The following is a 12,548-nucleotide window of genomic DNA, read 5'->3' as shown; positions in this document are numbered from 1 at the left end:
TTATGATCATTTAATAAGTAAGGGATTTCAAAAAGGTTACACTGTGTGGGTTCATCACGGCGAAAGGATAAGTCGCATGGATAGTGAAACCGATGAGAGTGAAGTCCATGAAGGACTTGTCGACGACATTCATGGGCTGCTAAACGAGACGTTTCGGCATGTGCTTGAAGGAGATAAAGATGGTGATGGGCCAAACGAAGATGCAAAAAAGTTTTATAACTTGCTTGAAGAAGGAAAACAAGAGTTATATCCTGGCTGTAAAAAATTTTCGACATTATCATTCGTTATCCGATTGTATTTGTTGAAGACTCTTAATGGTTGGAGCAACGCATCCTTTACTGCTCTTCTTGAGTTACTGAAAGAAGCGATTCCTCATTTGAATATTCCTGATTCTTTCAATAAAATCAAGGCCATGGTAAAAGATTTAGGACTTGGTTATAATAAAATTCATGCTTGTCCCAACGATTGTGTTCTGTTCCGGGATACATATGAAGATGAAGAATTTTGTCCTATTTGTGGAGCTTCCATGTACATAGAAAATGTTGAGGTAGATATAGAAGTTGATAAGTTGAAGAAAAAACCTGTGCCTGCAAAGGTCTTGAGGCATTTTCCCTTGATTCCAAGGCTTAAGAAGCTGTTCCTGTGTTCAAAAACAGCTGAATCACTAAGGTGGCACGATGAACATCGTTAAAAGGATGGAAAGTTAAGACACCCAGCTGATGGCCAATCATGGAAAGACTTTGACAGGCTTCATCCCGATTTTGCTGAAGAATCTTATAACATAAGATTAGGGCTAGCTAGCGATGGATTTAATCCATTTAGAACCATGAGCATCTCCCATAGTACATGGCCGGTAGTTTTGGTCGCATACAATCTTCCTCCATGGTGTTGCATGAAACCAGAGTATGTCATGATGTCCTTGCTCATCCCTGGACCATGTTCGCCTGGAAAAAGCATTGATGTGTATCTTCAGCCATTAATTGAAGAGTTGAAGGTTTTATGGGAAGTTGGAGTGGAAACATATGATGCTTCAAAGAATAAAACTTTTCAACTACATGCAGCACTTTTATGGACCATAAGTGACTTTCCAGCTTATGCTATGTTATCCGGTTGGAGCACAAAGGGAAAGTTAGCATGTCCTTGCTGTAATTATGACACCTCCTCTTGTTATTTAAAACATAGCTGGAAGATGTGCTACATGGATCACCGTAAATTTTTGGGTATGGATCATCCATATAGGATGGATAAAAGATCTTTCAATGGCAATGTTGAATTGAGGTCTTCACCAGCTTTATTAGATGGGGAACAAATTTTTGAAGATTTGAAAGATTTTGACAATGTATTTGGGAAGAAGCAAAAAAATAAAATTGATGGTCCATGGAAGAAAAGGTCCATTTTCTTTGAGTTGCCATATTGGAAGCAAAATACATTGCGTCATTGTCTTGATGTTATGCACATCGAGAAAAATGTATGTGATAACATAATTGGAACTTTATTAGACATTCCAGGAAAGTCCAAAGATCATGCAAATGCTCGTTACGATCTCAAAGATATGGGCATAAGAAAAAACCTTCAACCAAAGGAGATAGATGGTGGCAAGAAAGCAAAAATTGCTAAGGCTTGTTTTAACCTTACTAATCAAGAAAAAACTATTTTTTGTGATATTTTGAAGTCAGTAAAATTGCCATCTGGTAGTGCCTCTAACATTTCTCGGTGTGTTCATGTTGCTGAGAAAAAGATATCAGGCTACAAAAGTCATGATGCTCATTTTATGTTGCATTATTTGTTGCAAGTAGCTATAAAATGCACAATGCATAATCAAGTAGCTGGCCCTTTAATTTATCTAGGTTCATTCTTTCGTTCCTTGTGCCAAAAAGTTGTTGAAAATGATACAATAGATCATTTGGAAGTAGATATTAGAGAGATTTTGTGCCAATTGGAAAGAATATTTCCTCCTAGTTTCTTTGATATAATGGTCCATTTGCCTATTCATCTGGTAAACGAGTTGAGGTTGGGTGGCCCAGTTCAATTTAGGTGGATGTACCCCATCGAGAGATATCTGTGTAGGTTAAAGTCCTACGTTCACAATAAGAGCCGCCCCGAAGGTTCAATTGCTGAAGGATATTTAGCCGAGGAATGCTTGACATTTTGCTCAAGGTATTTAAGTCCTGATGTGGATACAAGGCTGAGTAGGAGGACACAAAATTATGATAATTGCAGTGAAGCTGACGTATGTCATGATAGCTATTTTGCATGCTTGGGGCGACCAATTGGTGGAAAGAGGAAAGGGCAACCTTTTTCTCTAGATACCAACTCAAAAATACAAGCTCATCGGTACATCTTATTTAATTGTGATAAAGTTAAAGACTACATTAGGTATTTTTCTTATATATTTTTCAATTACCAATTCTCTATTAGCAAATTTAACTTACTCGCTCTTTGCTTACTTTAGAGAGTATGAGGAACATGTCAACAATCAAACTAAAGGTAGAAAATGGAAGAAGGCAAAAACTCTAAGCCATGATTTTAGTGAATGGTTCAAAGAGCGTGCTTCTCATGAAGATGTTTCGAAACAACTTAAAGATTTGTCTAGAGGCCCAAACACAGTTGCAAAACGATTTTCTAGTTATGTAATCAATGGCTACAAATTTCAAACTAGAGAACATGATGCAAGCCACACAACTCAAAACAGTGGTGTGACTTTGGTGTGCGAAACACCAAGCTTTGCTAGTGCTAAGGACAACAACCCAATGACAAAAGCCGTAACATATTTTGGTGCAATAAATGACATAATTGAGTTAGACTATTATGCATGTTTCAAATTTGTTCTCTTCAATTGTGATTGGTTTGAAGTTGAGGAAGAGAATTTTGGTCTAACTTCAGTTCATTTTAATAAAAGATGTTCTCGGGATGATCCTTTTGTAGTGGATATAGGTGGTTAGGAAGTTTTATATGGGTTGTTATTGCTGTGTAGTGCTGCTTTATCCTTGTTAATGGCTGATTTCATGCCTTGTTTTGATTGAGCAATGATGATGATGGCCTTATTCTGAGCTGTTTTATAAGTGCTGATTTGGTTTTAGTGAGTTTATATGGGTTGATTTTGCTGTTTAGTGCTGCTTTATCCTTGTTAATGGCTGATTTCATGCCTTGTTTTGATTGAGCAATGATGATGATGGCCTTATTCTGAGCTATTTTATAAGTGCTGATTTGGTTTTAGTGAGTTTATATGGGTTGATTGTGCTGTGTAGTGCTGCTTTATCCTTGTTAATGGCTGATTTCATGCCTTGTTTTGATAGAGCAATGATGCTGATGGCCTTATTCTGAGCTGTTTTATTAGTGCTGATTTGGTTTTAGTGAGTTTATATGGGTTGATTTTGCTGTTTAGTGCTGCTTTATCCTTGTTAATGGCTGATTTCATGCCTTGTTTTGATAGAGCAATGATGATGATGGCCTTATTCTGAGCTGTTTTATAAGTGCTGATTTGGTTTTAGTGAGTTTATATGGGTTGATTTTGCTGTTTAGTGCTGCTTTATCCTTGTTAATGGCTGATTTCATGCCTTGTTTTGATTGAGCAATGATGATGATGGCCTTATTCTGAGCTGTTTTATGATTTGGTTTTAGTGAGTTTATATGGGTTGATTTTGCTGTTTAGTGCTGCTTTATCCTTGTTAATGGCTGATTTCATGCCTTGTTTTGATTGAGCAATGATGATGATGGCCTTATTCTGAGCTGTTTTACAAGTGCTGATTTGGTTTTAGTGAGTTTATATGGGTCGATTTTGCTGTTTAGTGCTGCTTTATCCTTGTTAATGGCTGATTTCATGCCTTGTTTTGATAGAGCAATGATGATGATGGCCTTATTCTGAGCTGTTTAATAAGTGCTGATTTGGTTTTAGTGAGTTTATATGGGTTGATTTTGCTGTTTAGTGCTGCTTTATCCTTGTTAATGGCTGATTTCATGCCTTGTTTTGATTGAGCAATGATGATGATGGCCTTATTCTGAGCTGTTTTATAAGTGCTGATTTGGTTTTAGTGAGTTTATATGGGTTGATTTTGCTGTTTAGTGCTGCTTTATCCTTGTTAATGGCTGATTTCATGCCTTGTTTTGATAGAGCAATGATGATGATGGCCTTATTCTGAGCTGTTTTATAAGTGCTGATTTGGTTTTAGTGAGTTTATATGGGTTGATTTTGCTGTTTAGTGCTGCTTTATCCTTGTTAATGGCTGATTTCATGCCTTGTTTTGATTGAGCAATGATGATGATGGCCTTATTCTGAGCTGTTTTATGATTTGGTTTTAGTGAGTTTATATGGGTTGATTTTGCTGTTTAGTGCTGCTTTATCCTTGTTAATGGCTGATTTCATGCCTTGTTTTGATTGAGCAATGATGATGATGGCCTTATTCTGAGCTGTTTTATAAGTGCTGATTTGGTTTTAGTGAGTTTATATGGGTCGATTTTGCTGTTTAGTGCTGCTTTATCCTTGTTAATGGCTGATTTCATGCCTTGTTTTGATAGAGCAATGATGATGATGGCCTTATTCTGAGCTGTTTAATAAGTGCTGATTTGGTTTTAGTGAGTTTATATGGGTTGATTTTGCTGTTTAGTGCTGCTTTATCCTTGTTAATGGCTGATTTCATGCCTTGTTTTGATTGAGCAATGATGATGATGGCCTTATTCTGAGCTGTTTTATAAGTGCTGATTTGGTTTTAGTGAGTTTATATGGGTTGATTTTGCTGTTTAGTGCTGCTTTATCCTTGTTAATGGCTGATTTCATGCCTTGTTTTGATTGAGCAATGATGATGATGGCCTTATTCTGAGCTATTTTATAAGTGCTGATTTGGTTTTAGTGAGTTTATATGGGTTGATTGTGCTGTGTAGTGCTGCTTTATCCTTGTTAATGGCTGATTTCATGCCTTGTTTTGATAGAGCAATGATGCTGATGGCCTTATTCTGAGCTGTTTTATTAGTGCTGATTTGGTTTTAGTGAGTTTATATGGGTTGATTTTGCTGTTTAGTGCTGCTTTATCCTTGTTAATGGCTGATTTCATGCCTTGTTTTGATTGAGCAATGATGATGATGGCCTTATTCTGAGCTGTTTTATGATTTGGTTTTAGTGAGTTTATATGGGTTGATTTTGCTGTTTAGTGCTGCTTTATCCTTGTTAATGGCTGATTTCATGCCTTGTTTTGATTGAGCAATGATGATGATGGCCTTATTCTGAGCTGTTTTATAAGTGCTGATTTGGTTTTAGTGAGTTTATATGGGTCGATTTTGCTGTTTAGTGCTGCTTTATCCTTGTTAATGGCTGATTTCATGCCTTGTTTTGATAGAGCAATGATGATGATGGCCTTATTCTGAGCTGTTTAATAAGTGCTGATTTGGTTTTAGTGAGTTTATATGGGTTGATTTTGCTGTTTAGTGCTGCTTTATCCTTGTTAATGGCTGATTTCATGCCTTGTTTTGATTGAGCAATGATGATGATGGCCTTATTCTGAGCTGTTTTATAAGTGCTGATTTGGTTTTAGTGAGTTTATATGGGTTGATTTTGCTGTTTAGTGCTGCTTTATCCTTGTTAATGGCTGATTTCATGCCTTGTTTTGATTGAGCAATGATGATGATGGCCTTATTCTGAGCTATTTTATAAGTGCTGATTTGGTTTTAGTGAGTTTATATGGGTTGATTGTGCTGTGTAGTGCTGCTTTATCCATGTTAATGGCTGATTTCATGCCTTGTTTTGATAGAGCAATGATGCTAATGGCCTTATTCTGAGCTGTTTTATTAGTGCTGATTTGGTTTTAGTGAGTTTATATGGGTTGATTTTGCTGTTTAGTGCTGCTTTATCCTTGTTAATGGCTGATTTCATGCCTTGTTTTGATAGAGCAATGATGATGATGGCCTTATTCTGAGCTGTTTTATAAGTGCTGATTTGGTTTTAGTGAGTTTATATGGGTTGATTTTGCTGTTTAGTGCTGCTTTATCCTTGTTAATGGCTGATTTCATGCCTTGTTTTGATTGAGCAATGATGATGATGGCCTTATTCTGAGCTGTTTTATGATTTGGTTTTAGTGAGTTTATATGGTTGATTTTGCTGTTTAGTGCTGCTTTATCCTTGTTAATGGCTGATTTCATGCCTTGTTTTGATTGAGCAATGATGATGATGGCCTTATTCTGAGCTGTTTTACAAGTGCTGATTTGGTTTTAGTGAGTTTATATGGGTCGATTTTGCTGTTTAGTGCTGCTTTATCCTTGTTAATGGCTGATTTCATGCCTTGTTTTGATAGAGCAATGATGATGATGGCCTTATTCTGAGCTGTTTAATTAGTGCTGATTTGGTTTTAGTGAGTTTATATGGGTTGATTTTGCTGTTTAGTGCTGCTTTATCCTTGTTAATGGCTGATTTCATGCCTTGTTTTGATTGAGCAATGATGATGATGGCCTTATTCTGAGCTGTTTTATAAGTGCTGATTTGGTTTTAGTGAGTTTATATGGGTTGATTTTGCTGTTTAGTGCTGCTTTATCCTTGTTAATGGCTGATTTCATGCCTTGTTTTGATAGAGCAATGATGATGATGGCCTTATTCTGAGCTGTTTTATAAGTGCTGATTTGGTTTTAGTGAGTTTATATGGGTTGATTTTGCTGTTTAGTGCTGCTTTATCCTTGTTAATGGCTGATTTCATGCCTTGTTTTGATTGAGCAATGATGATGATGGCCTTATTCTGAGCTGTTTTATGATTTGGTTTTAGTGAGTTTATATGGGTTGATTTTGCTGTTTAGTGCTGCTTTATCCTTGTTAATGGCTGATTTCATGCCTTGTTTTGATTGAGCAATGATGATGATGGCCTTATTCTGAGCTGTTTTATAAGTGCTGATTTGGTTTTAGTGAGTTTATATGGGTCGATTCTGCTGTTTAGTGCTGCTTTATCCTTGTTAATGGCTGATTTCATGCCTTGTTTTGATAGAGCAATGATGATGATGGCCTTATTCTGAGCTGTTTAATAAGTGCTGATTTGGTTTTAGTGAGTTTATATGGGTTGATTTTGCTGTTTAGTGCTGCTTTATCCTTGTTAATGGCTGATTTCATGCCTTGTTTTGATTGAGCAATGATGATGATGGCCTTATTCTGAGCTGTTTTATGATTTGGTTTTAGTGAGTTTATATGGGTTGATTTTGCTGTTTAGTGCTGCTTTATCCTTGTTAATGGCTGATTTCATGCCTTGTTTTGATTGAGCAATGATGATGATGGCCTTATTCTGAGCTGTTTTATAAGTGCTGATTTGGTTTTAGTGAGTTTATATGGGTCGATTTTGCTGTTTAGTGCTGCTTTATCCTTGTTAATGGCTGATTTCATGCCTTGTTTTGATAGAACAATGATGATGATGGCCTTATTCTGAGCTGTTTAATAATTGCTGATTTGGTTTTAGTGAGTTTATATGGGTTGATTTTGCTGTTTAGTGCTGCTTTATCCTTGTTAATGGCTGATTTCATGCCTTGTTTTGATTGAGCAATGATGATGATGGCCTTATTCTGAGCTGTTTTATAAGTGCTGATTTGGTTTTAGTGAGTTTATATGGGTTGATTTTGCTGTTTAGTGCTGCTTTATCCTTGTTAATGGCTGATTTCATGCCTTGTTTTGATAGAGCAATGATGATGATGGCCTTATTCTGAGCTGTTTTATAAGTGCTAATTTGGTTTTAGTGAGTTTATATGGGTTGATTTTGCTGTTTAGTGCTGCTTTATCCTTGTTAATGGCTGATTTCATGCCTTGTTTTGATTGAGCAATGATGATGATGGCCTTATTCTGAGCTATTTTATAAGTGTTGATTTGGTTTTAGTGAGTTTATATGGGTTGATTTTGCTGTTTAGTGCTCCTTTATACTTGTTAATGGCTAATTTCATGCCTTGTTTTGATAGAGCATGATGCTGATGGCCTTATTCTGAGCTGTTTTATTAGTGCTGATTTGGTTTTAGTGAGTTTATATGGGTTGATTTTGCTTTTTAGTGCTGCTTTATCCTTGTTAATGGCTGATTTCATGCCTTGTTTTGATAGAGCAATGATGATGATGGCCTTATTCTGAGCTGTTTTATAAGTGCTGATTTGGTTTTAGTGAGTTTATATGGGTTGATTTTGCTGTTTAGTGCTGCTTTATCCTTGTTAATGGCTGATTTCATGCCTTGTTTTGATTGAGCAACGATGATGATGGCCTTATTCTGAGCTGTTTTATAAGTGCTGATTTGGTTTTAGTGAGTTTATATGGGTTGATTTTGCTGTTTAGTGCTGATTTATCCTTGTTAATGGCTAATTTCATGCCTTGTTTTGATAGAGCAATGATGCTGATGGCCTTATTCTGAGCTGTTTTATTAGTGCTGATTTGGTTTTAGTGAGTTTATATGGGTTGATTTTGCTGTTTAGTGCTGCTTTATCCTTGTTAATGGCTGATTTCATGCCTTGTTTTGATTGACCAATGATGCTGATGGCCTTATTCTGAGCTTGAAGAAAACACGAGGTCCTACACAATGCTTGAAGATTCATGCAAGACAGTTGGAAGATAGAGAAGAAATTACTCTAGATATTGAAGGAGAGGCAATTGGTCCTACTGATGAAGCTGTAAATAACTTGAGCAAATTTTTGGGCACAGTGGCAAGGAATTCAGATTTTTGTCCATTAATTTACACAAATTGGAAGGGGATTAAAGATAAAGAAGCCATTTGGGAATATGTTCAAGTGAGAATATTATTATTGTCTCTTTTAGAAATTATTTGGAAATGTACACATGTATTTTATTCTTACTAGCAAATAATATTTGTGTTTTATAGGCTAAGTTCATTATTCCAACTGAAGGAAAGAGGATAGTCCTTGCTCGTATCAATGACAACTAGAGACGGTATAAGACCACAATCAAGCAAAATCATTTTCTGCCATACAAAAGTGTTAATGAAATGCTGAAAAATCGTCCTAAAAGCATACCTGAGAGTCATTTTCGCAAGTTGATTGCTTATTGGAGAACTGAGAAAGTTAAAGTTAAGACATGTGCAACTTATTGTAGTCTGTTTATGCAATTATGAGTTATATACATTTATGTGTGAAATATGATAATTTTTTGATAATACTTGTCTCTTGCTATGTAGAAAATGTCTGCGCAGAATAAGAAAAATAGGGCACAACAGAAATTTAGCCATCGAAAGGGACCAATAAATTTTGCAAGAATACGTGCAAGATTGGTACAATTTTTTATTCTTTGTGCATTTGTATGTGTATGTGGGGTGCAAGACTACGTGCATTTTTAACTCTATATAAATGCTTGTTGAACTGGACTTATAGGCTGCTTCTAAGGAAAATAATGAACCACCTACTCAAGCAGAAATGTTTGTTGAGACTCGCCAAAGCACAAAGGAAAAATCATTGGATGAAGACACTTTAGATGTTATTGTAAGTATTGGGAGTTAATTTGATTAAACTAGGTTATGGATTTCTTGTGTCTTGGTAATTTGTCCATCATTTGTGGTTATCTTTATTTGATTTGATGTTGTCAAATGATATATGTTGAGTCCAAGTGTGTAGTTACTCTTTTTTGTTATTATTATTTTTCTTCACATTAATATAGGCACATCTGCAAGCTGAGAATAAAAAGTCTAAAGAATCAGCAATTAGAGCTTTTCAATCCATATTTGGGAAAGAGAAGGCAGGGAGAGTGCGATGTCACGGAAGAGTTACCACACCAACTTTGTTGAAGAAAAATGAAGAAATTGCCACCCTTAAGAAACAACATGCAGTTGAGAAGGCATCATTAGAGGGTAAAGTTGATGTGATGCAAAAAGAAGTAGATGAACTAAAATCGCTTGTTAAGATGATGTTGCAACAAAAAAGTTCAGGAGTGGACCTTGAGATGTTAGCTGCTCAACTAGGAAGCACTTTAGGCAATCCGAACAATGATGCGCATGAGGAGGTATTATTTATTGTTAAAGTTTCTATATTGTTATCATATCTTAAATAATGGTTGATTATGTTGATGTTGATTCAATTGTTTTGTGTATCTTAATAGAAGAATGTTAAGATATATATGTTTCTCCTCTCTCTCTCAAACATTTTTAGTAGACATTATTAATATTAAAGATGTGTAGTTTTATATTTGATTTTTTTTTCTTTTTTTACAGGAAAACTATGTTGAAGGGGAAATCGAACTTGATTAAGGTCAAATTTTAAGAGCAAGTGTTACAGAGTAAAAGTCATAAACTTGTGGATCGGACATGATGATAAATCTATTTGCTACTTAGCTATTTCAACTCTTCTTTGTTATATTTTTTGCAGCATTAGATGATATAGTTCGAGGTTGTCATGATAGTATTGTGGTATTTTGAATGTGATTGCAGATCTTACAACAATCTTTGTAAGTCAAATTTGATGAAAAATATTCAATTATTTTTCTTTAGTGACTTTATTCAAATAGTTTAGATTATTTATTGACTCTAAATAATTAAAAAAATAAAATTAATTTTATTCACGAGAAAACTACTATTGTAAATAAAGAATTATATATTACAACAAAAAACTGTTGTCAAAAGTTACAAAGGACAACGGTATTAAAATCGTTGCCAAAAAACAACACCAACGGTAACACTTTAATACCGTTGTCTTAGATGACTATAAAATGGCAATTGTTTTCAAACCGTTGCCAAAATAACTAATGGTAACGCTTTTAAACCGTTGTCTTAGATGACTATAAAATGGCAATGATTTTAAAACCGTTGCCAAAAAAACACTAACGGTAACGGTTTTAAACCGTTGTGTTAGACAACTATAAAGTGGCAACAGTACAAAAACCGTTACCAAAAAACGACACCAACGGTAATGCTTTAAAACCGTTGCTGTTGTGGATAACAAAACTACAACAGTTTAAAACCGTTGCCAATCCAGGTACGGTTTTAAACTGTTGTATCATGAAAAAGAACGGTCTAAAACCGTTGCTTCTCGAGTAACGGTTTGAAACCGTTGTTTAAAATTTGTGTTCAAAACCGTTGCCTATACCAGTAACTTTGGCAACGGTTTTTTGGTTACCGTTGCCTTAGGTCAAAAACCGTTGCCTTTGATCATTGGCAACGGCCGCATATACCACAGGTCAAAAACCGTTGCCAAAGCGTTGCCTAAAGTTTAGGGAATGGTTTTTCAATATACAGCAACGGTTTTTGACCGTTGTGAAAAGCCTTGTTTGTTGTAGTGAAATGACACATCAACATTTGTGAAATTATATATTGTAAATAATGTAAAGTTTAAAATTTTAATTTCATTACAAATTTCAATCTTGAATCAGATTACTTCTTATAAGTATTAAAATGATATTCTAAAAGATTCTATTGAAATTGAAATAAATAGGTATTTATGATCATAAAAGATTCAGACACAAACAAAATTAACCAGGAAAAATTGAAACTAGAGTTATACCATGGTTCTGAAAATCGAACCGGACCGACCGATTCAACTAAATTAACCGGGAACCAGTCACCTAACCGGTCCGGATAAGGTCAGAAACCGCTTGGCAAAAAACGGTGAAAAACCGGTCAAACCAGCGGTTAACCAGAGAACCGGTAGAACCGTCCAGTTTTTTTCAGGATTTTCGGTTCGGGTATATAAGTTCTACGCGTCATTCCTACGCCACCCCCACCTCTTCATCTCATCTCTGAGAATGAGAAACCTTACCCTAACCTAACCCCAGCCACCAGCCCGCCATCACAATCCCCCATGGCCGAACTCTTCTTCTCCGGTAGATGGTGCTTTCGCCGCCGGCGGGAATCGTGGGTGCCGTCGCACTCTTCTCATCGCCAATCCCTTCTCATCTTTCCTCTTCTCGTCACCGTCGCACAAAGGAAGCGTTGAACCCGTGGCATAACCGTCGCGAAGGTTTCCCGGTTGATCGTCATCTCTTCAAGCGCGCGCTCTCTCTCTCTCACTCACTCTCTCTGTGTCTGAGCTTCGAGCTCTCTGTCGCTCTCTGTTCGAGTTCACTTCCCTTGTTCCATTGTCATCAGCCCGTCACTTCCCATTCCTCCCTCGCCGTCACTTTCCTTCCTCCTTCGCCGCCGGTAAGCGCTGCTGCTTTAATTAATATGGCTTGGTTTGTACATTTGTTAATAATACCAATTCTGGGTTTTGGGTTCTTTGATTTCTGATTCTGAGTTTGATAATTTTGCTTAATCCAAGTTACTATTTTTCTGAAATAATGATTGATTGAATGATTTGATTAAATATTTTCTTTGCTGGGTTAATTTGTTTGAGTTACTTTTATTGAAGGTTAATTTATTTTTGCTGGGTGTTGAAGATGGAACAGGAACAACAGCCAGAAGACATTATTTATTCAATTTGTTGAATGGTGATGTAATTCTGAATTCAATTTAATTTGGATTCTGACTTTGGAATTCGATTCAATTTAGTTTTTGCTACTGATATGTTTTTAGATTAGTTTGGATTCATAAGTTATAACTATACTGTTGATTAATTGATTTGCTGTTGAAAGTTTGAAACTATGTTCCCTTCCCTTTTTTCTGTGTAGTGTATT

The 12,548-nt window shown here is 35.9% G+C and overlaps 1 protein-coding gene and 1 pseudogene across 1 annotated transcript; both read left to right on the top strand.

Moving 5' to 3' along the window:
- Positions 1 to 412: 412 nt before the first annotated feature.
- On the top strand, positions 413 to 1,884 carry LOC148575876 (uncharacterized; annotated as a pseudogene).
- A 7,477-nt stretch (positions 1,885 to 9,361) lies between these two features.
- LOC110268758 (uncharacterized) lies at positions 9,362 to 10,188 on the top strand. The gene is made up of 3 exons (XM_088500639.1): positions 9,362 to 9,427; positions 9,603 to 9,944; positions 10,153 to 10,188. The coding sequence occupies exons 1-3, from the start codon at positions 9,362 to 9,364 to the stop codon at positions 10,186 to 10,188; spliced, it is 444 nt and encodes a 147-aa protein (XP_088356765.1).
- The last annotated feature ends 2,360 nt before the right edge of the window (positions 10,189 to 12,548 follow it).

Source organism: Arachis ipaensis, chromosome B1, assembly GCF_059453495.1.
Source record: "Arachis ipaensis isolate K30076 ecotype BB chromosome B1, ASM5945349v1, whole genome shotgun sequence".
Classification (NCBI taxonomy): domain Eukaryota; kingdom Viridiplantae; phylum Streptophyta; class Magnoliopsida; order Fabales; family Fabaceae; genus Arachis; species Arachis ipaensis.
The sequence above is the reverse complement of the archived record's forward strand: the minus strand, read 5'-3'. Positions and strand labels throughout refer to the sequence as shown.